The sequence below is a fragment of the Rhamphochromis longiceps genome, linkage group LG22 (assembly GCF_057381845.1).
Source record: "Rhamphochromis longiceps isolate RC_006_pf linkage group LG22, R_longiceps_female_GT1.1, whole genome shotgun sequence".
Classification (NCBI taxonomy): domain Eukaryota; kingdom Metazoa; phylum Chordata; class Actinopteri; order Cichliformes; family Cichlidae; genus Rhamphochromis; species Rhamphochromis longiceps.
In genome coordinates this window covers 34,125,426-34,151,797 of record NC_140577.1, presented here as the reverse complement: position 1 = coordinate 34,151,797, position 26,372 = coordinate 34,125,426, and the positions used below count along the sequence as shown (strand labels likewise).

Below are 26,372 nucleotides of genomic sequence, written 5' to 3'. Positions count from 1 at the left end.
TTTATAAGTGCCATCACAGCATCAAATGACAGCCCCTTCCCAGTTACCAGAGTTGACCTCCCTGTATAAATGTTAAAATCCACTGTGTAGCCTGTGTTGTCAGATAGCACAAAAAGTTTTATCCCCCACTTTGTTGGCTTGCTTTTTATGTATTGCTTCAGGAAAACTCTGGCTTTAGTGGAAACCATGCGCTCATCCACAGAGAGGTTTTGCTGTGGGTGGTATACAGCTTTGCAGGATACACGTAAACTGTCATACAGGGGACGTAGTCTGTGCAGGCAGTCATAATCTGTAGTTCCTTTTTTTCTGTCATTGAGAGTGTCTTCCGCAGGTCACTCATATGAATATTCCAAGTGATGGTGAGGAACCGGTCTCTGGTCATGACCTCAGACGGATATTGCACATGAAAAATCGAATTCACGCGCCAAAAATCTCTCATTTTAGGCAGCTTTAGAACCCCCATGTAGAGTGTTATGCCAATGTAATGGTACAGTTCAGCCTCTGTGAGATCAGTCCATGTGAATTTTTTGCCTGCAGCAATATTTTTAGCTGCATTTTTGTTTGTGTTGACACACAGTGTTCTTATAGCAGCATGGTCAAAGTATATCTTGAATAGTTCAGATGGCGATGGACTGTCCACACATTCTGAAAATGGCAGCTGCACACCTGGCTTTCTTTTTGGACAGAAATTCGGTAGAGAATGAGGCAAGCTGTCAGGGTCCTTTTCACTCATCCAGGCAGCTGCATCACCGGGAAGTGACCTGGAGCGCTTGCCTCTTTTTGCCGGAGGACAAGTCATCCGACTCCTTCCCCTCCCTCTGCTTCCCTCCGGAGTAGGGGCTGCTTCAGTTGAGCAGGAGACTTCAGTTCCCTCCTCTTCAACATTATCAACACTATACACAAAAGAAATTATACCATCTGTTCAATTTGTAAAGCACGAGAGTTATATAACGGTGTGTAATTTGGGCAAAATTGTGTCGCGGTGCGAAATTCCTCTTTTGCACTGCAAACGTAATTTTTCCTACGTTTCTCTTCCATAAAAAACATTATTTTATTTCAAACAATATACATACTTGTCTTGGCAAGGGTCAATCCCTTCAACGAAGTCGGCCTCATCCTCACTGTCGGCAGAATCAGGATCCGACAAATGGCCAGAAGCTCCGTATTCAGGAGGGGCGGTAATCAGATCCAAAGCTTCGCGCAATGTGAAGTATTTGGTGTGTCTGGATTGTTGCTGTATAATAATGTAATGGGTGGATGTGTTTGAGTGTGTAAAAAGTGTGTGTTCTGTGTTTTGTACGTGTATGTTTCTAGAAAAAGCGACAATATACACGAGCGAGAGAAATAACTAAATTTCCCGGGTGAAATGACGTCACTTCCTGTTGTTGTTGTACAGGTCCACGTGATAGGTCACGGTGACAACGTGACGAGGCATAATCAAAGTAGGAAGTGATGTGTACAGCTGATCAGATCGATAAAGAGTCTGGCTGAGGATTATGTTTTTTTTTTTATTTGTTCGCTTTTTACATGATTTCTGCAAACATATTAGAGGAAGGAAACATCTCTCTGGGAAAAGCTGCATGTGCGATATGTAAGTACAAGTTCTCCAGTTTCATATGCAAAAAAAATTATTGCGCTAGCTTACGTGGTTGCAGTTCTACTGGGATTTAAAAATAGTTAGGCAAATCGGAGCGGGACCGCTCTGCTCGGTTCTAAAGGGTTAAATAAGCTACGCATATCTTCAGTGTTGATTTCCCAGATCGTGTTCTTCCCATTCAGCTGACTCCTCAGGACTTGCCTGACCCTCTGCTTGGTACTTGGTACCAAGCAGCCTCTTCGTGGTTCCCATTTGCCTGTGATGACTGACCCGCCGGAGGATGTTCTGTCTGGCCCGTCGGTCCAGCCTCCTATAAAGCCCTCTCACTTCACTGCATATCCGCATCTTGGTTCCTTTGTTAAATTTTACAAGGCTTGCCACATGACAGCACGTGGGTGGCTTGGTGCTAATCGAGAGACAGGCTGGAACTTTGGATGGTTAGAGGTCAATCAGTGATGTAGGCGACGCAGCATGGTGTTGGTGTGCTCCCCACAACATGAATTTGATAAGCGCCACCTACAACCCTGAATTAGATAAGCGGGAGACCATGGATGGCATGTTATTTTTGTGTACTGGACATTTTAAATGTGTTCCATGACCACTTTTATTCCTATTTGAAATATGTTTATCACATTATGTATTGTCCCTCTGCTTGTCCCTGATATAAAAATATCCTGTAAAAGCCAGTCCTCTACACATGTTTTATTCTTTTAAACATTTCAAAAACTATTTTAAATAGGGTTACACTACTGGTCAAAAGTTTTAGAACTCCCCATTTTTTCCAGATATTTAGTGCAATTTAAGTTGCTCAAGGCTAATGAATAGCTTGAAATGCTACAACAGTAAGTTGTGAACTGCCAGTGGGTACCAAATGGCACTCAGAAACTGGGGCAAACTCTGACAGGAAGAGGTCTGGCAGACCCAAAGCCACAACTGAATCAGAGGACAAGTTTCTGAGAGTTAACAGTTTGTGTGATAGGTGGCTCACAGGAGAACAGCTTCAAGCACAGCTTAATAGTGGTTGTGTTAGCAAGTCTCAGTTTCCACTGTTAAGAGAAGACTTCGAGCTGCAGGTTTGACAGGGCAAGTTGCGGGAAGAAAGCCATTCCTAATATTTCAGAATAAGACAAAGAGGCTTGCCTGGGCCATGAAACACAGTCACTGGACTACTGAAGACTGGAAGAATGTATTATGGACTGATGAATCAAAATTTGAAATCTTTGGTTCATCACACAGAATCTTTGTACACCATCGAGTAGGCGAAAGGATGGTTCCACAGTGTGTGGCATCAACTGCCAAACATGGAGGAGGAAGTGTGATAGTTTAGGGCTGTTTTACTGGATCCCGGGTAGGTGAGTTGTACAGAGTGAGAGGTACCCTGGACTAAAATGGCTATCACAGCATTCTGCAGCACCATGCAGTATACTTTGTTATGCACCTTGTTGGTTAGGGGTCCTACAGCAAGATAATTACCCAAAACACAACTCCAAGCTATGCCAGAACTACAGGAAAACAGAACAAGATGGTAAGATGGTAGTTTGGGATGTACTGGACAAAAGAGTGAAAGCAAAGTGATGTACAAGTGCGATACATTTCTGAACAATATTTGATATTTTTCTATTGTAGAAAGAATGCCACGGGTGTGTTTAGCTGTTATATCTGCCAAAGGTGGCTGCTTTGATGAGTCAAAAGTTTAGAATACATTTCGGTCTATAAATTGATTCCATGATTTCTTTTTTAACTCCAATTGCTTTTTGTACCAAGAGTTTCTTTTTAATTCCGGATTTCCTAATGCTTGTTTTAATCATTACCGTGGTAATACATTTCTGCTTATTACACAGAAACTGGTCTTTCCAGGTAGACATCACTATTGTTTACGTTTGTTTTAAAAGGTTATTAAAATGGTTATCACGATGTTATTAAATAGAAACAGGCGGTTTGGCTTTTTGCAGCTCTGTTTCCTGCACTGTAAAACCCAATAAGTTAATTTTACTCAAAACTTTTGGTGAAACTGATTACATAAAATATTTTAAGTAACTAAAACTTAAAAACAAAAGTTAAATAAACACACTTTATTTATTAGCTTTAGATAAATATTTTTAAGTACCATTGATAAATGTTTTTATGTTATATCCACATTTTTGGTTTAGTACTCTCTACTTGATATTTTGAGTTTCAAGTACAAATCTAGCTCAAGTAACTTTAAGGAATTAATTTTTAGTTTCAAAATGTTATCCATTTTAAGCTAATACAACTCAAAAATTTTAAATACAAATGCTCGTAATATCCAAATCTACTGTGTTTTGAATTTGATATAAAAAAAAAGTGCCCAAAATAATTACACTTGTAAAAACATAAGACAGAAAATATAAATTCAAGTTACAAATTTATTGAGTTACTTTGACACATAGCCTTTCTAACAAAAAGCCCAAAGACATAAATCCACCACATTTTATAGGGAATAATGTCAGAAATTTTGGCACAAGGTTACAATATTAGAAATAAAGAATTTCACAACATGTTTTAAGAGTATTCAAATTTGATTAGGCAAGGCAAGGCAAGGCAAGGCAAATTTATTTGTATAGCACAATTCAACAACAAGGTGATTCAAAGTGCTTTACAGAGACATTAGAAACAAAAACAAATAAAAAGCATGATTTAAAATTAATTAAAACAAGCAAACAAACAAACTAACTAAACACACACATTTCACACCTGTTCGCGCGATCTGAACCCTTATCGTAAGGGGAGCTACTAGTCCTTCTGTGGACGAGCTACTTTCTATTTTAAATTCCCTGAATTTAAAATACTCTCTAGACCCAGTCTAGACCCAGTTGGGGAGCTACCCAGAGCTCTAATTCCACACCTGTTCGCGCGATCTGAACCCTTATCCTAAGGGGAGCTACCAGTCCTTCTGTGGACTAACACATGAGTATGGCCTTTTTATTAAAAAACAAACAAAAGGAAAAGAAAATCCTGCATTATTAGGAGGGAAAACCGAATGAAAGTAATAGTATAGTATAGTGCAGCTAATACACTGAAATATAATTGGTAACCTTTTTAATATGCCAATACTGTGGTTATGCTAAATGCACATTTGTAGAGTGCAATCACAGTCTCAACAACAAAGCAATAAAACTTTAAATAGAAAAATACTTCTTTAGAGACATAAACAAAGTGTTATAAACCTCCTTAGCGCCTTATGTCAGTTATGAGTAGTTCAGGAGGAACGTTCCTTAAGTGACATTCAAGATCCCACCTAGAAGCCAGAAATGTAGTGAGATTGTCCTTCATTTTCTCTATAGATTTGCAGTTATCTGACTAAAAACACAATCAAAATCAACTAAAACACAAGTGATAATGGGGGAAAAAAATAAATAAATAAAATAAAATCACCCCTTTTACTTTGGATGTGGCTTTTAGATAATGAAGTATGAAACAGAGTCTGCAAAGATTTCTTTATTCTATTCTCTCTTTTTATAAAAAACTTATCCAGACTTGGAAACATGATAAACTGAATTACTTGCTTTAACAGGCACTTGAGGGCTGTGTAGGAATCCTGGACATTATTCTGCTGCCAAAAGATCATTTTTAAGACTCAGCACTTTGGGCTTCAACTTCCCACCCTCCAGACCCATCAAAACTTTCTGAATAAAGTCAAAAATGTTGGCCAAACATTTTGGGTAGCTTAGGTGCAGGACGTCGGTCAGTCCAAATATTACTAGAAATGCATCAGCCAGGGTGGTGAAAACAACGATCATGTTACCCTCGACCAAAACTGCAGTCTTCTCAGGGCAGAAGAATGTTGCATCGCTGGAATTGGCTCTGATCAGGAGGAGTCCAAGTGGCACTTCACTAATATCTGGTCTATCAGAATGCATCATCTACAGAAAACAAAATTACTACATGTTAGTACATTCCTATTTCTCTTAGTTTCATCTATACAAGTCACATTTCTGGATTATTACTAGCTCAGAAATCAATTGTTTGAAAAACAAAAAAGCCACATCACACCAAAGATTTGAGAAAACAAACTGACAAAAATAGTACTTTTAGTAAAGCAAAGTCATACCTCTTCGTAGCAATAACAACAGAAAGTAAATAGGAGTTATATATTTTTTTCATTTGTACAGTGATGTATGGTTGGGCTAGGAACATTATAGAAGGTCTACACACATTAAAAACAGGTAGTGTTTCCATTATGTGACATGGACACTGTTGTAGACAGATCCAAGCATGGAGATGCTTCTCAAACTGTCAAAGTGTCATAATGTTTTGAGAAATCTAAACAAGGATGCTACTAAGATATTGTTCACAACTTTGTCCAAAACTTACATCCCATGTTTTGATGAAGGTAGAGGTGTCTTCGTACAAATAGGCAGAGAGGGCATGAAGCACACCAGCACTTTGGGCATGGATATCAGCTTGTTCCTACATCACAAGAAAATTTTTATTTTAAATTATTGGCTAACCTAGTCAAGAATGGTAATTAAAATTGGAAAAATTGATCAAATTAAATAAAGCTCAAAAAACAAGACAAAAACCCACTAACCTGGAGATTATAGCTTCTGAAGAGCTGAGACAGGACATCAGACACGTTCCCTGTGCAAACAGCTTTCTTTCTGAATAAGCTCTGGAGCCGGGGAGCATGTTGGTCCAACAGCATAAAAGTGGTTCTTCAGGTGGAGGTTTGTAATCCTGTGGAATTCTGCACAGATCTGAACACACAGGATATATTTGTGTTTACAAGTTTCAATTAGTCTATAATTCTTTGCAAAATACATCAAAATCCTTACACTCCAAAGGCATAATTTGTTCAGACAGGCCAGATAACAGGAGTTGATATAAAATACATCTTGTTAGATACATCTATATACATTCTTACCTGGGACTGGGATTTCAGAGTAGGCCAGCAATCCAGGATCTGACCTACTGGTAGGTCATCATTGATGATCTCTTTGCATTGCAAGGCCAAAGTTGTGAGCATCAGCTTTGTAATCAGGATTCTTTTCACTTTTCTCGACTTCATCTACAATCTGTAGTCTTAGCTGGTCAAGGTAAACAGCATCTTCACCCCTGAAAATTTACTTCTGCCCTGGCATGGACATAACAGTAAAACACAGAAGACAAGACAGACTACACAGAGAACAGAAAAGACACACAACCAAGGAGACACAGATGAAACATAACCAGCCCAGAACTCAACTAAACCTTAACTAATAATAACAACAATACAAGAACTTCACCTCATTTCAATATAACATAAGAAAGCAAAAATACAAAATAAACTCAAAATTCTGTGTCACAGACCCAGCCCCTGACAGATAAAAAAAACTAAGTCTTTCACTAATGAACACTGGGCATCAGAATAAAATAAAACGAAAAAACAACTGTTTGGTAAATATATTATTGATGGATTCACCCTTAAGCTAACCTAAAATAGACCAGGCACAACAATTTTACAGTTCAGAAGATTCTACATTTCAATTTAGTATACATAACTATTTGCAATGTAAACCAAGTTCTACCGCGTAATTATGTAATGATTATTCACTGCTTTTGTAAATATGTCCTGTGCCTACAATTTTGCTGCCCCAGTTTTAATATGTACAACTCCAGAGAACTAAATGTAAGTTTCAAGTTCCACCAGTTAGCAAATGGGCTAGCCAATATCAATATCCACGTATGCGCTAAGTGTGAAGCAGCGCAGCAGTGCATATTGATTCAACAATTTAACCACAAGGCAGTTTATAATCTGCAAATCCAGAAATGCCTTCTAAAGACTTCTTTTAAAATAGTAAGAGATTAGAAAAGTTATTCTAAAAGTTATTAACACATTATTAGTCCCAGCCTCTGCTGGGACTAATAATGTGTTATACAACTCTTGAGCCATGATGGGGCGATCGTGGCTCAAGAGTTGGGAGGTCGCCTTGTAATCGGAAGGTTGCTGTTTCGAGCCCCGGCTTGGACAGTCTCGGTCGTTGTGTCCTTGGGCAAGACACTTCACCCGTTGCCTACTGGTGGTGGTCAGAGGGCCCGGTGGCGCCAGTGTCCAGCAGCCTCGCCTCTGTCAGTGCGCCCCAGGGTGGCTGTGGCTACAATGTAGCTTGCCATCACCAGTGTGTGAATGTGTGTGTGAATGGGTGGATGACTGGATATGTAAAGCGCTTTGGGGTCCTTAGGGACTAGTAAAGCACTATATAAATACAGGCCATTTACAGGCCATACTAAATATGAGCTTATTAGCATAATTCATGCAAAACACTTTGGGGCCAAGCCGACATGGATAAAACGACACATGCATGTAATTCTTAAATGCCTGCTAGAGTTGTACATTTATGACGATAAAAACCCATATTACAACGGAGAACTACAGTTTCAGAAAAAATAAAACTTACCACAAAAGCGCTCCTGAAGATGCTGCAAAGGCGGTAAATGCAGCTAGCCAAGTGCAGAGCGTTAGCTGTTCCAGTTCAAAAGTCCGTAACATACCATAGCATGCCCTCCTTTATCCAGCGTCAAAGGCAATGCCTTGACAAATGTTTTTATTTCTGTTCGGATATTAACGTTCCACAAGTTTCTTTCGGAGTAATGAGCGGGCATTCACACTCGAAGCGAGGAATCCAAGATGGTTGCCAGCACTTCATAAAGAAACAGGTGGCGCACGTAGGTATGTACGTAGGCACGTAAGTGACGTCAGTGTTAAAACTCAAATTATTTGAGGGCAATGCCAGAAACTAATCAATATATTCAAGTACTGATAACTTGAAAAAACAAACTTGTTCAAACTACTCAAAAAAATAAAGGTGTATGAACTTATAACAGGTTTTTAAGTAGTTGGAACTCATTTCATTTATCAAACTATTACTATTCGGTCTTACAGTGTGTTTATTACATAGAAAACACAGGTATTTCCATTTAATAATCCAGGGTATACACTTTTAAGCAAAGCAGGAAACTAAGGATTATAATATAGTAATACTATCCAAATATGATAAAACATCGGCCAATATTACCTTATTATTATGAGGTAAGTCTAAAAAGATGTGAAAATTCAAACACAGACATAACCTGCTAGCAATAAGAAGGTTATCATATTGTTACCAAGGTATTATATAAATCAGGTGATTCAGCAGAGCTTTGGATGAAGCATGTGAAAGCAATAGTATGTAAAGGTTTGCAATTAAATGTGTTACACACAATAATAACCACTGGTAATGTGAAAACACCACTGTGCATATCACCAGGAATAGGAAGTGTCACAATACTGCTGTGATCCAATAGCATCAAATGTGGTAAGATGATACCTGAGAGAAGATGTAAAAGCTAAGGCAACTTTTCCATTATACTGATATGTATTTCTTTACCTGTTAATGAATTTGGGAGTATGTTTCTCCAGTAGTGAATTTAGATCTCATTCTATAGTTTGTTCTATTCTCTGTAAGACTCTTCGCTGGGAAGCGACAGGCACTGGTAATGCAAAATAATCTACCAATCTACACTGTAATTACACAGCTGGAATGAGGTCTTTACTGCTTGCCTCAAATAAGGCTTAAGTTCCCCCGAGTCACAGTGAGAGATGTGCATCAAGGTGCAATGAGAGTCACTACAGAGGAAACCTGGATTTAAATCATTGCAAAACCTGTAATATGTTCCTGAAAGTGATTGTGCCCACTTTATTTCTGTTCAAAAGTTAAGAGATACTTATTCCATTAACAATCATTATTAAAAGCGATAACCCAAACATTTGTCCCCTTTTCCTCCCCAAGAAGTGTTGTAAAGCTGTTAAATGTAAATCTGCACACTATTCGGCCCAATCCTATGTTCTGATATTACATCGGTAAACAAAAGTTGGGTGACTCATTATTGCCTCAGAAGGACTCTGCATGTTTATATCAAATGCATGCTTTTGGCACCACATTACCTGAAGCTCAAACCCATTGGGTTATTGCAGCAGAACAATGATCCAAAACACAACAGAAACCCCACTAGACCACTCCAAAACCATTCTTTAGCCTTTCAAAGTCCTGAGCTAAATCCAGTTGAGATGCTTTGTCATGACTTTAAACGAGCCATCCATGCTCCAAAACCCACCAATGTGTTTGAATAAAAGCTATTCTTAAGTATTATAACTATTCCACAAAGAGTGAGCCAAAATTATTTCACAGACTTCTCACAGCTTTATTGGAGTTCCTTCTGCCAGGAAAGGCACAACCAGTAATTAGGTTTAGGTGGAAGTTGTTTTTTTCACATAGTTCCAGGTAGGTTTTAAATTAAATTTTATTTCCCCTTAATCAGTGAAGTCATCATGTAAAAACTACATTGTATATTTACCTGGGTTATCTAAATATGCAAAACAAAAATTGAAGAAGAGGGCAAATACCTTTTCACAACACTATAATCATGTAAATTCCAGTGCCAAAGTGTCAGTAGCTTTGTTCAGATGAATATTAACGTCAATAATTACAGGAGCTCTGACATAATGATGGTAGGGATAGTGCATTTCACCAAATACATTATATTGAAAAAAGTTGCACATACCAAAAACCAAGTGTCAATTTTACACTTAGAGAGTTGATTTTAATTCCGTTTCAGATAACATTTGGTCCCACTCAAAATTAGAGTAAAATTGACTCTATGGCCAGTGTTAACTTTCCAGTGTTAATTTTATTCCATTTAGTGTCAAAATTAACAATAAAATGTGTAAAAATATTAAAAACCAAGGGTTATTCACACTGCTCAGAGTAATATGATTACACTTTATAGAGCGATTTATACTCCAAATTTAGTTTTAAAATAATGATCTAATGTGTAATAATATTTCATTTTTATTTGTCTGTAGTGTTACTTTTTTCATATTCATTAGTGATGTGTCGGTTGCGAACGAAATGGCTCTTAGAGCCGGATCTTTGACGTGAACGACGCGAGCCGGCTCCTTATCGCGAGCCATGGGGTTTCTTTTTCTTTTTCTCACCCTCTCTCTCGCACTTTTTTCCCGCTTCACTCCGCATGCGAGCCTTGTGCTTGTGCTGAGAAGAGGGGGGAGGGGCGGTAGTTACAGTTGCAGTAGCACAGCAACAGAGCAGGAGGGAGAGACAGAGGAAGAGAGCCAGGGACAAAAGCGTCACATTAAAAAGGTATAGTAATCATCCACAACTATTTTCAGTTGCGGATGATAAAGGATTCAGAAAGTTTATTCATGCAGGCCCATATGACAGAGAATGACAGAGAATCTTCTTTTTGTTTTCATATTTTAATTTATATTTAATTGTGTTGTGGTTTGCAGTCTTTTGTGTTGTTTCGCTTTAAATTTGTTTAAAAGGAAAAAGCTAAAAGTTGAAATGTGAATAGTTGGTTTTTGTATTATATGATTTATTTATTACATTTTATGTGGAGTGAATAAATAAAAGTACAGGGTGGGCCATTTATATGGATACACCGTAATAAAATGGGAATGGTTGGTGATGTTAAAGTCCTGTTTGTGGCACATTAGTATATGTGAGGGGGTAAACTCCTCAAGATGGGTGGTGACCATGGTGGCCATTTAGAAGTCGGCCATCTTGGATACAACTTTTGTTTTTTCAATCCGATTATTAAGTGATGATGTGACGAATCCTACTTCCGGGCCTAAAGTAGTCTGTGTTTAATATGGCTTTTGTGTTGTTAACGTGTTTAATGCTTTGTATTTTCTTCTATTTAATCTCAAAAAGCTCCTAAAAAAAGTCAGTGATCACCATTGACCTCCCTCGGCTTTTATTACCGCTAATCATTTATTTAAGCTCAGTTTTTAAAACCTTACGATGTAACTACAGCACAGCCCATGCAGCAGTATATGAATGACTAACCTCGTATTGTGGATAGATTATCTCAGTTGTTCTCCTGGCTGAAGTTTGGTCCTTTTACAGCATCCTGCCATGCGATTACATTTGTTCCTGACCACTGAGAACCCTCACGTTAACTTTTATCCAGTGGAAAAAAAGTTAGCTTGTTTATATTATGCTAACATAGCTGTGTCGCTAGCGGTCACATAGCACATCATTATATACCAGCTAGCCAAACTTCAGTAACCCTACAAACGTCACTGCTGTTTAGTTTTCTGTCTTCATTTATGTTGGAAGTGATAACAGAGCTGTACGTTTAAATTTGTTTCCAAAACCCCGTAGTCAGGACATGCTATATTGTATTTAGATGGAAGCTAGCGATCTAACTTCCTGCTAACTTCTAACTCCGTTAAATGTCATAAATTCCGTTTTCATGGATGCCTGGATGTTAAACTCAGTTGTTACACCTGGTAGAGCAGAACGCTGATAATTTTATTAAAGATGAAAGACTTAAGAATGTGTTTTAACTCTCAGTAATGCCACAGTGATCATTTGATATATGGACCTGCAGCAGAGTATAGGAAGAGGGCCATTTGACACATCAAACTTATTGGTAATGTCACAAGAAAAACAATGGTGTGCTTGGTTTCAAGGTAACTTTATTCATTCATGAGTTATTTACAAGTTTCTGACACACTCTGACACTTATAAAATGTGCTCAATGTGCTGCCCATTGTGTTGGATTATCAATGCAACCCTCTTCTCCCACTCTTCACACACTGATTGTCATGGTTGGCTGTGTGGCAGGCAGGCAGGAGTGGTGGACCCAATATGCAGGACTCTTGGAGACAGGACTTAAACTAAAAACGCAGCTTTATTGCTGGAAAAACTCCTCAAACTATGACTCGCAAAAGACACTGGTGCTGGAAAACTGGAACATGACAAACACACAGCATGGAGAAGGTAAGAGGATGAACAGACGTTAACGATGCGACACCAAGTAGGGGAAGACACAGACACTAAATACAAGAGGTGAACGGAGCGAAGAGGAAAAAGCTGGGAGACACGGCTGACGCTGATTACACTGACGAGACAGGGAGAGCACAAAGCTGAACGCACTGACATAGGACACAGACCTACAAAATAAAACAGGTAGCACACGACAGACAGAGACACAGACGCAGACTCATAAGCAGGCATACCGAATATAACACATAGAACTCAAACAATAATAATCATCATCAACAAAACACCAGAGAAACAAAACGTTCATTCAAAAATAGACCAGAACTCAGAATGCTGGGTCAATACTGACCCAGAACCATGACACTGATAGCAACACCGCAGGAGCAATGCCAGCACAGGCATCCAGTATCCGTAGTTTCAGGTGCTGCACATCACGCACATCACATCAGGAGGCAAGCGTTTGTCACACTTCCGCAGTCCTCCAGAATTTCTGTCCCCTCAATGATGACCGATACGTTCACAGGATCTTGGTTTTCCCGTGCCACATTGGGATGGATTACGATGATCTTCATCATGTGATTACTGCAGTCCTCTTTCAATGCTTCTTGGCTGACGTCCTGTGAAAACAAACAAACCACAATTAGAAATAACTAGAATAGATTCCAAGTAAAAGAAAAGGTTAAGAGAAAAAAATGTAAAAATAAAAAAGAGGTATACTCAATTTAGTATACTCAAATCAAACAATATTCATATGGCACTTTTCATACGTAAAGTTACAGAACGTGCTTCACAGAGGCTGACCCTGAGACAAAGAAAATCACTTTTGGGGGCCATCCAGCCTGGAGCTGTCCATGGGACGGCACACGTGTTGGTAGACCAGAACCATTAAATAATTAAAATAGGTTATAAAGGTATAATCAAATTAAATACGCTTTTGCTCATAAAATAAAGTTAATAAGTGATCGTTAAATAGTCAGAAAAAAATCAGACAAAAGGCATCTTCTGCCCTCAGCTGAATGTCTCTATCCAGCTTATGCAGAAAGCTAAACATTAAATGGCTTCAGTAAACACTCAGGTACGGTGGCCCCTAGAGACAAAGCACGTACAAACTCCAAAACACATGCAAAATACAAAACACATGCAAAATACAAAACACATGCAAAATACAAAGCACATGCAAAATACAAAACACATGCAAAATACAAAACACATGCAAAATACAAAACACATGCAAAATACAAAACACACGCAAAATACAAAACACACGCAAAATACAAAACACACGCAAAATACAAAACACATGCAAAATACAAAGCACATGCAAAATACAAAACACACGCAAAATACAAAACACACGCAAAATACAAAACACAACGGAAGTGCTCCAGGACGCTAGGGGCAGTGTTGAGTTTTTGTTACCTAGTGGCTACATAAGCCATGACGTTTCTAATGACCGGATTTGGTGTGTGGCAGTAAAAGGTAAATGAACCTTCATTTTTTTTTTAATTATTTGAATATATATTAGTGTTTGTGTATAAATCAACAACTAATACACATATGCTCTCAATTGTGTAATTTAAGTTATCTAGGTAGTTGTGTTTTGGAAGTTCTGTTTTACGCTAGCAACATAGCTGTTGTGTTGGAAATGCGTTTGTGTATATACACTTTAGCTTAGGTCTGCCCTTTGCCGTTTTAATACTCTATTTTAAAAGAAAAATGCTGTTTGTTTCAGGATAAGAATGTTTTGTCCATATTGTGGCCATAACGTGGGAGAAGTCAAGTTCTGCGGTTCATGTGGCAAACATATTGAGTTTTTGGCGTTTGTCGACAACAGTAAGTATTTCACAAATAACATTAAAAAAAAGGTTGTCTCAACCAGTTCACAAAGCTGCCATTTGGCTGTTTACAGTTTATTTACATTTGAATGCAGTCCTTATGTACTATATTATTTTTATGTTATATAAATTGCATACACGTTATTTTGCAATCATTTAAACCATTAAGGTATATATCTGTGAAGATTCTTAGTCGTCCAGGTTAGGGTTATAGTTGTAGACTTTATTTGTCTTGAATTTACTGAGGCCCAAAGAAGCAACATATTAATTTAGTTTAATAATGAGACAATACATTGGTTTTAAAATGTCATTGTTATTTAAAACTGCACATTTCTTGTCTGATGATCTATTTTACCATTTCCCATCTTTTTTTTTTCTGTTTATAAGGATCAATTCCAGAAAACCATTGGTATCACAATGGTGTTTGCACATGTTTTCCCAATTGGGAAACGTGATGCATCACCAAACAGCAATCTTGGTCTTGGTTCCATTCCAGCTGGTGGAATGCTGTTTAGGCCCGTGGCAAACATCAGTATGTCTTGTAGGGAGACATACTGATGTCTCCCTACAAGACAAGCATAATCAAAGCATTATTTGATTATGCTAAAATAATGCTTTAAATTATATGCCTTTTTATTTTAATAAACAATTAATCATCCAAGCTTAACTTCAGAATGTATTAATTTAATTTTATAGTCAGATGGTATAACTTTCTCACCAGCGCTGTCAAATGTAAGAAATTTGCTGTCCTCAAGTCCATCAAAGATTCGTCGTGATCTAAGGCATAATGTCAAAAATTCATGTTTAGGACCACCATTATCCATTCCATCTTCACGCTGTCCTGCATCATCGCTGAACTTCACTAGTATATCATCAGTTGGGTTGTAAGACACACGTCTAAAGCCCCGAGCTGCTCCATCCCAAACATTTGCTCTGTTTATATTAAATCTGCTGATAGATGTTTTTATTGTCTTAGACGCCAGCTCTTCAAGTACTTCTGCAGCAGTCAGGCCATTTGTACTAGAACATAAAAAAATTATTTAATATCACATAAAATGAGGATGTTATTACTCACTTTTAGCATATTTACATTCTCACATTTAAATGTATACTTACCTTTGTGTTTCACTCTCATCCTTTTCGATGAGAACTTCTTTGTCTGAGTCACTATCAATTACAATCGGTGCATAAACACTTGTGTATGTGCTGCAATGAAAAACATTTAGTGGGCAAAGTAGAACATTTCTTAAAATCTAAAGTTAACTAAGATTTTATTGGTCTAGTGTCTCAATACACAAATTTCTGTGTCCAAAACATACCTGTAGCAGGGACCTTGAGTCTAAATATCAAAAATATATGAACAGTTAATATAATTTATGTTTGTAGCCTGTATGATAATTAGACATTTTTCAGAGTCTTACTTCAGAAGAAGTTTGCAAGTTTGACCCCCTGTAAAGAATTTAAATAATTTCAGAATTTACAATATAATACATAATAATGTGTTTTGGCTCCTCCCTATTCAGGGTCGCCGCACTGTATCCTCCACAATACAAAACTTACCTATTTCTTGAAGGTGCTCTTTCCGGTGTGCTGTGATTATCTGGAAAATCCCATACCTGATAAGTAGTAAAATAAGCTTAACAGCACTTTTTAAAACTTTAAAATTTTCTTGATTATATTGGTGTAAACAAACACAGACACACACACAAAACAATGGTAAAGAAAAAAGACTAACCACAGTGTCCGACAGTGGGCTTTCTACTGCTTTTACTTGAACTTCATTGTCCTCTTCAGATTCACACTCTGTGTTGCAATCTGCAAATATTCAATGATTCAAAACATACATATATTTAAATTAGACTGTATGTATTGAAAGCTATATCTAACAATTAGCAAACATATAGAACACTTTGGCTATGCAGCACAAATTAAATATATTTAAAATCTGTGGCAAAATCATGTCACTCTCTGATTAACATTTTTTTGAAAATCTTGAATTATTTTTAATATCTAAAATTTATGATTGTCACTGCATTATCAGAATCACTTACCAGTATTTAAGAAGTCATCATGGTTACAAATGTAGAGAGTTATTCTTTGATAGGCCTTCCCTATGGCATCCTTGTATTTTTGGATGTTGAAAGGGGTGTTGGTTCCAGGAATTGTGTTAACTTCCCTTGCATCAGGGTATAGCAGTACATAGGGTCCATCGGCCATGTCCTGGTTAAAGTCCTTATGTTTTTTCACGCTGGCAGACAAGATTTGCTCAGTTGACCAGTGAGAATGAACATCAACTGGAAGTGACTTTCCTCGAACAGGTCTTATACCATCACTGGTCCTTCTCATGATGCCAATCTGTATCTAGGAATGAGATTAACAATAACATGTTTTTACATCTTTGCTCCTACATGATCTTCCCTGTCTTCCATTTTATTTCTGATCTGTAGTTGTGCTCCAGCTGTGCTGTGACTCAAAAGACAACATTAGCGACTAAATCTAGTTTTAACAGGGGGCATATATTATTGAAGGAATGTTGACCAAAGGCTGACAATTAAGAAATTCTGATCAGGTTAAAAATTGTAAGCCCTGTATCAGTGGTGAACTACAATCCCCAAGAGCGGCAACTAGATCGTTTCTAGTTTCTTCAACGTTCCCCGAGCAACACTAATGTCCAAGGTTGTGATTAGCTGAACACACCATATGCAGGTAATAAACAGCAATCAGCCTCAAAGTAAATTAAACAGAGATAGTATGGGGGGAGGGGAGGGGGGGGGGGGGTCCATAGCTGTAGAGGACATAGTTGGCCACCCTTGCAATATATACAGTTCCTTTCATATGCATATGGAAATTTACAGCGATGCCTTGGCAGTGCTACAGGTAATTTGGATTTTGTATTAGCAACAAAAGTGGTCAACGTCCACGTTCAAGTTTATGACATACCTTCATTGGTTTCTGTTCCTGGTGTTTCTTTGAAAAAATGCCTTTCTTTCCCTTTCTTTCACATCCCTAAATTTTATAAATGACTCCACTAATGATTTCCCAGCTATAAACAGAAAAAAAAAATTATCATTTTAGGGAAGGGACAGTTAAGAAGATTTATTTAATACAAATATGTTTTTTACCCTGTGTAGACTGTATAGTTGTGCCAGTCAGGATGCTGGAACTGGTAGATGGAAGAGCTGCTGCCTCTTCACCAAGGGCAGGATTTCTCGACACAGTGCTGGTGATGTCCTTTAAAAACTTGATGTTTTTACCACATAGACTACAAAAGGCAGGACTGTCTGCCAAGAGGTGTCCACAGAAGGTACAGTACATCTGTAAAAAATGACCCCATCAAATGTTTTACAAAATTAAGATTCACTACAACCCACAGAAAATACAAGTATTTCACATCTTACATTAAGACTCCTGAACCAAAAACATTACACTTAGATTTGTATAACCTCACTTGCAAATACTTGTTTTACCATGAGAATGTTTTTCAATCAATTACTCAGAGCAAAATATTAAAATAAGATTACATATTTTATCTTAACTTTCATTCTATATATGTATATAAACGGCACAGCATGCTACTTTTTATGTTTAGCAAAGGACAGAAATCGCTAAAACATGACGTTTTCATACTTTTATCCATTTTTTTAAACCAGTTCTCCATGAGCAAAGCATAAACCAAGCGTTCATAGTAATAAAAAAACAACAACAATCAAACTAACAACAGTTTGCACATTACCTTTATTATGAGGCGTGGTTGGTCTATCCTTGCTGGTGTTTTCCGCTGGTATCCATCTCCGTGTGTTTGCAACAAACTTGCCGTTTATTTTGCAAATCGAGCTCAACACTGCCCCTAGCGTCCTTGAGCACTTCCGTTGTGCTTTGTATTTTGCATGTGTTTTGGATTTTGCGTGTGTTTTGTATTTTGCATATGTTTTGTATTTTGCATGTGCTTTGTATTTTGCATGTGTTTTGTATTTTGCATGTGTTTTGTATTTTACGTGTGCTTTGTATTTTGCGTGTGTTTTGTATTTTGCGTGTGTTTTGTATTTTGCGTGTGTTTTGTATTTTGCATGTGTTTTGTATTTTGCATGTGTTTTGTATTTTGCATGTGCTTTGTATTTTGCATGTGTTTTGGAGTTTGTACGTGCTTTGTCTCTAGGGACCACCGTACTCAGGAGACCGCATGGCATTCTTCGGAGCTTTACTGATCCTTATTATTTTTTTTTGTAAAACTGTAATAACAGAAACAGAATACAGTGTATTCACTCTCCATTCAAATACACAAAGATTACATTAAATATTGTTGACTTATGTAAACAATCACTACACAATCTCAGTATCAACACATGTCAAAAGATATAGCCAACACCACATGCTGGTATACTTCATGTTAGCAGGCTAAACAAAGGGCTAACAGCTAGCTTGTGCTAGTAATGTAACAAACTCGCTAAACACACAAGAAACTCATTACTTTGCTGAACAAGGTACTAATAAGTGGGAACAATAAACCGTTTTGCCACACTTACAGATTATGCCTTTTCAAGGGCATCAGATGCAGGAAATTACAGAGACATGATTTAAAGATAAAGGGTAAGAGCATAAAGATTTAAGAAATTAGTTAAAAGCCTGATTAAAAATATTAATCTTGAGTCTTTTTTTAAAAACATCACGAGTGTAGAGAATCTTTGACCTTCAACATATCATCACAAGTGAAGACCAGATTATAAGGTTAGACAATAATTTTAATACAGTCATTATGATCATCAGATACCTGATGGTCTTTGATCAGCTCCTCTCCACTCTCTCCAAGATACTCAACTAAGCAACGAATGATAATGTCCCTTCTGCCATCGACATGATGCTATTAAACCCAAAAAGAAAATTTATTGCAGAAAATACACAACATAATTATGTAACATACATACATAACAGCACATACAGATGTAAACAGAAAGTTACCCATGGAGAATGTAAGCCTGCAGCTACATTCTAACGTTGTGAAGTGCGCAACTTAACATGAATTTCTCAACGATATGTGTTAAGACAAGAGTCCAGTGCATGTCATAATCTGTGGGTCCAGAAACTGTCTCTGCCCAGTGAGGAAAGTTTTCTGCCTCATCACTGGACATGCAAATGAATTTTTCGCAACATATCAGTACCTCCTATCACAATATTCACCAGTCAAGGACAGGAATTCCCACACGCAAGAGTAATATTTTGGGAAATAATTGTATTGGAGTCTATGGGCAACAGGAAGGGATCTCGCTGCACTCAGAGGGTCACCTTGAAAATTCTGTAAATTTCTCTGCTTTTGAGCGCATATTAAGGGAGAGATGACAGGTATGGGCAGAAATCTGTGCCATCAGAAACTGAAATTGAATAAGTTAAATTTGAATTTGAATTGCTCAGATTGAATCTGAATTGTAACTTGAATAAATGCTTTTGAAAACGGAATTTGAATTAGTCTAATTTGAAATTGAATTTATGGTTTGAAAATGATCATCACTAAATTGAAATTGAATTTTATATTTTGAAAATGAATTCGTTTGCTTTGAAACTGCATTTTATCCTTTAAAAATTCAGCTCTCGAATAATTTCAGTTTCACTTCTCACCATTCAGTTTCAGTTCTACAATTCAATTTCAGTTCCAAAATTCAGTTTTTTGGAACTTACATCCGGTTCCGGTTCTTGCGTAATCGAACTTCGTTTTACTAGCGGACCGCAAGTGGCAATCTACGACATCTTGAGCTGGAGCTGGAGTAATTCTCCTGAAGACATTCGTGATGTCAAATGACCAGTTGAGAAACGCTCAGGTTGGTAATAAATGTATTACATGTATAAGAACAAGCGTCATGTTAACAAATAATACCCGTACAGTAACGTTTATGCGTGTTGTAGCTGTTAGCTAAAAATGCTAATTTAGCGTAGATTGCCCTGGGTTCAGCGTTGACAAACAAATATGAAAGACAGCTTTCAATAGAATCCCAAAGTTGTCATCTTGTAGCCCTCCGGAGTCCTCCACACTTGCAGAGGCCCCTACAGTAGGAAAACGTGCAAAAGAATGTCAAAACCATTGCCATTTGGGTTTACTTATGTCTCACACAGCATCCCAAGTCTTTAGCTTACTTAAAACCCTTAGCTACAGTGTATATTTAGTCCAACACTCATCAGTGTCTGGATCATTACTGATCACTTCGGTGTGATATGATATATAACTTTTCTGTTACATAGTGTATGATTAAATACACAGTACTCTTAACGTACTCCTCAATTCTTGTGTTTGACAGGCAGACAGTTCAGAAATCAGCAAGACACCTGCTAAATTTACTAACTTCTACCACTGTTCGGCCCAGTGTTCAGACTCACCAAGAGCCTCCCAGGTTTTGTGAAGCTAGACACAAACAACACATGCACAGATTACCAAATGACTTTTGAATCATTTGACATGTGTTTTATTGTTGTACTATATTAATTAGTTAGCATAAAATTATGTGATGCATCTTCTGAATATTGTGTCATTCTAGCAGACAGGAAACGAGTCAGGAGAGAGGGAGAGATGGCCGACCAAGTGTCCACACAGAAATGACTAGGTTCCTTGTTGTATTTGTTCCTTTGTCAGACTTGTTGTTCCTTATACTTACTCATTTAAGTTCTCAATACCCATAACTTGTTCAGATGTACAATTGTATTATTTTATATCAACTTATAACATGTCTTCACAGGTCTTTTCCTGCTCTTTATGGAAACAAAGCAAAGCGCCGGTGCTTTCGAGGGCCTGCCAACCAATTCACACCAGTTAAAGAGATACAACTTAATTTTTTATCTCTTACCCAAGCTTGTTCAGTCTACTCCAAAAGGCAGTGAAGAATTTGTCCATCTGCAAGCTGGTTTGGGACGTAGGTCTACACTGATACCTGACAGCTACAGTCATGATGAGGTAAGGTACTGCTCCACATTGACAGGAAAATATATTTGTTGTAAGTTAACGATCAACAAGTGTTTTTCTTTATTCAGAGTCAATTAATTTGGTGGCCGATGGTTTATTTCAAAGGTATGTTCAAGACTCAAAGATCTGTATCCAAAACTGGAAAGTGTTTCTGGGGGCTGGCTGATTTACAAGGGAGCAGGTAGAAAAAACCTCTTAATGGCCATTCCAACTTTTGAATTGATAGTTATAGAAGAATTTTGATGATATCATGACCATGAATGCACTGCAATGTGTACTGCCACATTTTGAATAGTACTGAGTCACTCACTTTTCTCAACAGGTGGATGGGGTTCTCGGAAACTAAATATGGTGCCTCCTGAGGACAGTGGATATACTGGGTCACTGCTAAAAAATGCAAGTGCTGGGGGAAAGACCATCCTTTACATTGCTCCAATCCAGGAAGAGCTAGACACTCAGCCGCTGCCTCCTGACTCTAGCTCCTTCTCCAATATGCCAAAAGCGATGTGCCACTCATGTCAAACCAGCTACCCACTTCAACTCTTAGCACTGCATGTTGAAACATGTCAGCCTTCAGATACTAATGCACAGGAGGTGTGTACAGTCCCGTTGCATGGATGAGTCTGGGAGATCACATTACACGTAGCTTTGTCCTATAAAACTACGTAATGACTGAAACGTGTTTTGAAAATGTTTTTATCAGTCAGGAGCTTCATGTTCAATGTTGTGGATGTCACTACACTTGCTTGTGTTTCTGTAGGTAATTTATTAAGTTTGTACTTGCTATTCTCCTTTATCAGACTTGTAATGAAGACATAGAGGACGCACCACATCCCATACCACATACAGAAGACGATCAACTTAACTCACATCTAAAGGTGAAGTTTTGTACCCCTTTAACCTTTATCTATTTGACTGTGCATGACAAAGACAGGAACATAAATATGATGCCTTACATTGAATGGGGAGAAAGTTGAGTTTGATTAAAGTGTCCTACAATAGCCAAGTTGAAGAGGTTCATTATTAGAGGTTGGATTTATTCCTTATATTTAAAGTGGGTAGCCCATGTAAGCTGTATTTGTAATGAAAGTTGACAGATAAGCAACAATCAGATGTATGGAATCACATCACAATTCCATTCTTTTAAAGTTGCTGGTTTTTTCCCCTTTCTTTGCTTGTCTTGACAGGATGTGGAGGAAGATGTCATTATTTTGTCCTCAACTGCAAAGGTAATGTTGAGTGCAACGTGTTTAATGTCTGTCTTTGAGGCATTATTGATTCTATCGTTGATATTGTTTCCTGTTACAGATTGTGTGCCCTGTCTGCGGTGAGACATTTCCTCAGAATGAGGTGGAGGCACATGCAAGCGAGTGTTGTGAGAGGTAATGCAGTCTTTTAATATGGCTTCCAACGTATGTTTGAGAATTTCCCTACAAGCCTTTTGCTTTCCACCTATTAATTTATATTTTGATAGACAGCATTTTATGCTTTGTTAGTGATTGTGCCATGTATGTTATACTTTGGTTTTGATCCTTATAATTTTTTTTTTTTTTTTGCATTAGGTTTTGTCATTCTTGCCATAACATTTTTAATTGTTTAAGTCTTACAGAAGTTATTACAACACGGTTGAAGAAGTTCTCTTTTAAGTTTTTAAGTTGTAAAGGTATTGTTTTATTTGTTGCTTTTGTACAGTACATGTTTGAGGTCAAGTGATGTTGTTTTTACTCTGGCATTTTTTCATTACAGCAATGCAAACCTACCTTCACAACAAAGGATGGGCATTTCTAGGTTTGTACACATCAGTAGTCTTTCTTCAATGCTCTGTACAGTGGTTTTCAAACAATTTCTGCCAAGTACCCTTTGTGTAAAGGAATCCAGCTACCTAAAGGCTTAGCCTGTCCACTGCATTTTCTTCTTCTGTTAGGTCAAAGTCACATACTGCTAGTGGTGACACAATTCAGTTTGAAAACCTAAAAGACATTAACGAATACACATGAATACACACAACATGGTTTCCAGTATCATGTTTGTAATTGCGAGTTTTTCTCCATTAGCCTGGATGAAATCCTGCAGGCCATAAGTACTGCTGTGAATACAGAGGAAGAATTCCGTATCACTGTCTCAAGATCCAATATGGTGGAGCGGGGACTTGCACAGTGGAAGAGGCAAAAAAAGGCATTGCCTACAAATCAGCTGAGGGTCACATTCATCGGAGAGGCAGGAATTGATACAGGGGCATTACGGAAAGAATTCCTCACAGGTACTCGTATTTAAAATGTGATCTAAATTGATAGGAGTGAAAATGGCTACTTAACCGGACTAACTATTTGTGTTAAAAGAAATGGTTGCAGGCTTGGAGCAACGGCTATTTGAGGGTGACCAGACTGGGAAGGCTCCCAAATATTCATTGCTGTATCTCGATCTAGGAAACTTCCGGTAGGCCTTTCTCACATGCATTGGGGTCCGCAGTTGTGTGTACACACACACGCATTGGAAATTACCTGATTGATGTTATTTATCTCTTCTCCTCTCACAGTAGTGCTGGTGAAATTTGGGCAGTTAGTCTGGCGCAAGGTGGGCCACCACCCTGCTGCCTCAAAGACTGGTGTTACCAGTACTTGTGTAGTGGACAGCTGCAGATTGAGAACATTAGGAAAGAGGATGTCTGTGATGATCATTACACTTCTGTTATCTCCCAGGTATGAAGTCTTAAAGGTTTCACTGCTCTACAGTGTTTTGAATTACATGTTTAGCACAGATTTTACCATCCCTTATGTTATTTGCAAATTATAGGACTCTGGAATTGGTCATGTTAATGTGTATGTTTGTGTCCTTTAAGGTTGATTCGGCAACAGAAGATAAAATGACAGAACTCACTGATGAAATTTTGAGTTGTGGCTATCATGGACCTGTTAATGTCGAAAAGAAAGAAGAAATTGTTCGGTAAAACTGTTTTACTGTTTCCCCCCCAAAAAAAGTTTTTGTTTTTTTTTTCATTTAGCAGCATGCGACTTTTTCTTCCTTTCTGCATTTCAGTGCTGTTGTTCTTCACGCCACACTTCGGTTGGTGCCTCTCCTCTCCCAGCTACGTGATGGGCTCAACCTTTATGGTCTTACTGATCTACTGAAGCAGTACCAAAACATGTGCCAATCGCTGTTTGTCCCAGGGGTGGAAGTTAAGGTGAGTAAATGTTGACTTTAGTAGGGATAACACTTGTAATTGTGAATAGCAGTTCAAAGTGCTCTTTATCTTTACTTTACAGTATATACTTCAAGTCCTATAGTAGAAAATGTAATTAATGGTGGCACTGGAAAAAGAATATTCAAAATTGTCTTAAGTTGCTTAATATTTAGAGCAAACACAAGGCATCAGGAGCAATGAAAAAATCCCTTTTAACAAGGATTATTTACATGTAACCTACAGAGTTATAAAGAGACTTGATCTATACAAAGTTATAAGATTAAATGAGAAGAACTAGCAAGCAGCATGAGACAGACGTTTTATGTCCCTGTCTTTATGCGTGACAAAAGAATACAATTACTTAGAATAAAGACAAAATAATAGGTCCTTGATCTCAATTACAATTAAGTCTTGATTCAGATAAAGTCACAATTTTCTTTGTCTTTCTTACCAGGCTGATGCTGACTTTGTTTTTGCAACATGCCATCCTGAGTTCAGCGAGAAGGGCTCCAACAAAGAACAGGTGGAAATGAGGATTATGAACCATCTACAGGACTTCTTGCAAGCGCTGGAATCACGTAAGTGCACATGTAGTTTACTGTCAATGTATTTTGTCTTTCTGTGTTAAACTTGGAATCATGATTTTATGTAAGGAATGGCTAAACTTTTAGAGAATGGCCAGTCTTGGTTTTCATGGAGTTTGCTGCTTTAGTGTTTTTAGATCTTTTTGTCCGACGTTTCTGGAGTACACTTCAGAAAACGTTTTACAAAAAGATATTAAAAAACAAAAGCAGCAAAATGTGTGAAAACAATTCTTATTCTGTAAACCTTTGGCCACAGCTGTAGATTACACTATGAGTGCTTGTTCACTCTTTGTCAGTAATTAAGTTTTTAAGTTGTGTTTGTGAAGTTACAGGTAAACAGTATCTAATATTTTATCTAAATGACTGCTTTGTCTTTTTTTAAAAAAGGTGAAGAGCCTGAGACCAGTGACCGTCCAGTCATCCTTTCCCCAAGTTCATTCTTGCAGTGGCTCACAGAACAAGGCCACATTCCTGTCCTGCCAGATGAGAAGATGAACTTCAAAGTCTCTGTGCAGTTCAACCACTCATGCCATATTCAGTATGGCGCTCATGAAGTTTGCTACCCAACCGTGACAGCATGTAGTAATACAGTCAAGCTACCTGTTCAGCATATGCAAACTTATGAAGAGTTCAAGCATGTGATGACAAACGCGTTCCACTATGGTCAGGCATTTCTTCATATTTAGGAGCATAATCAGCCAGCCAGACATCTTGATTGTTCCATGAAATGTTAGTAAAACAAAGAAATCGTTGCGTGTTGCTTGATGTTTTTTTTTATTATTGTTTTACAGTTTAAGCATTCTGTTTATTGCCATTGAAATTATTATTAAAAAAAAGTTTTTGTCAATATAGTCCTTGCTGATCTCATTCCCTCCTCCATTTGACTGTGTCAGCTTGTGAGTATCTATTTGGGTTCATGAGTGTAACAGAAAGTAAGAAAATGAAAATTACCATTAAAACAAGGAGAGGTTCTTATTCTTCTTAGAAAAAGGGATTATTTAAAAGAAAAACTATCACTAGCAGTTTGTAAAATAACATGTTCTTATAATTTTACTCTGATGGGCCAAGCTGCAACTTTCATGGATGGTGATGTAGGTGAAGAGCATGTGAGAGTGTGGTCAGGTAAATGTCTCTTCCAAAACTACATGAAGGCACAAGAGGATCTATGGAAAGGCGTAGAGATTCAATATCTTCAGCATTCAGTGGACATTCCATTTCTGGCACCAAAACACCTGGGTTGTTATGATGGGATAGCCCTGCACTCTCCCAATCAATGCTCTCAATTTGGATTTCCTGAAATAAAGCAGCGCATATGTAAATGATTTTAAAAATCTACATATAGCACTCAATAAAACCAAAACATTGCCATTAATACTCAACTGCCAAATTTTCTTCATATCTCTGTGGCTCTCTGATGGGGTGCTGCAGCATCCCAAGTTCCCACA

General features: G+C 37.8%; 2 protein-coding genes and 1 long non-coding RNA gene across 3 annotated transcripts; 1 reads left to right on the top strand and 2 right to left on the bottom strand.

The window, feature by feature from the left end:
* Nucleotides 1-5,340: 5,340 nt before the first annotated feature.
* LOC146644385 (uncharacterized) lies at nucleotides 5,341-8,126 on the bottom strand. Its single transcript, XR_014909436.1, has 5 exons — nucleotides 7,996-8,126; nucleotides 6,483-6,733; nucleotides 6,150-6,315; nucleotides 5,933-6,028; nucleotides 5,341-5,481 (listed from the first exon to the last, which is right to left on the bottom strand). It is a non-coding gene; the product is annotated as an uncharacterized LOC146644385 (long non-coding RNA).
* A 6,482-nt stretch (nucleotides 8,127-14,608) lies between these two features.
* Nucleotides 14,609-17,534, bottom strand: LOC146644384 (uncharacterized). The gene is made up of 8 exons (XM_085395424.1): nucleotides 17,342-17,534; nucleotides 17,201-17,262; nucleotides 16,271-16,580; nucleotides 15,955-16,034; nucleotides 15,780-15,835; nucleotides 15,336-15,425; nucleotides 14,938-15,239; nucleotides 14,609-14,784 (listed from the first exon to the last, which is right to left on the bottom strand). Exons 1-8 carry the CDS (start codon nucleotides 17,532-17,534, stop codon nucleotides 14,609-14,611), a joined length of 1,269 nt encoding a protein of 422 aa, XP_085251550.1.
* Nucleotides 17,535-19,999: 2,465 nt separating this feature from the next.
* On the top strand, nucleotides 20,000-25,613 carry LOC146644383 (uncharacterized). The gene is made up of 12 exons (XM_085395423.1): nucleotides 20,000-20,029; nucleotides 20,504-20,596; nucleotides 21,052-21,153; nucleotides 22,350-22,391; nucleotides 22,471-22,544; nucleotides 23,217-23,422; nucleotides 23,502-23,598; nucleotides 23,699-23,861; nucleotides 24,002-24,105; nucleotides 24,199-24,343; nucleotides 24,798-24,949; nucleotides 25,334-25,613. The coding sequence occupies exons 1-12, from the start codon at nucleotides 20,000-20,002 to the stop codon at nucleotides 25,611-25,613; spliced, it is 1,488 nt and encodes a 495-aa protein (XP_085251549.1).
* The last annotated feature ends 759 nt before the right edge of the window (nucleotides 25,614-26,372 follow it).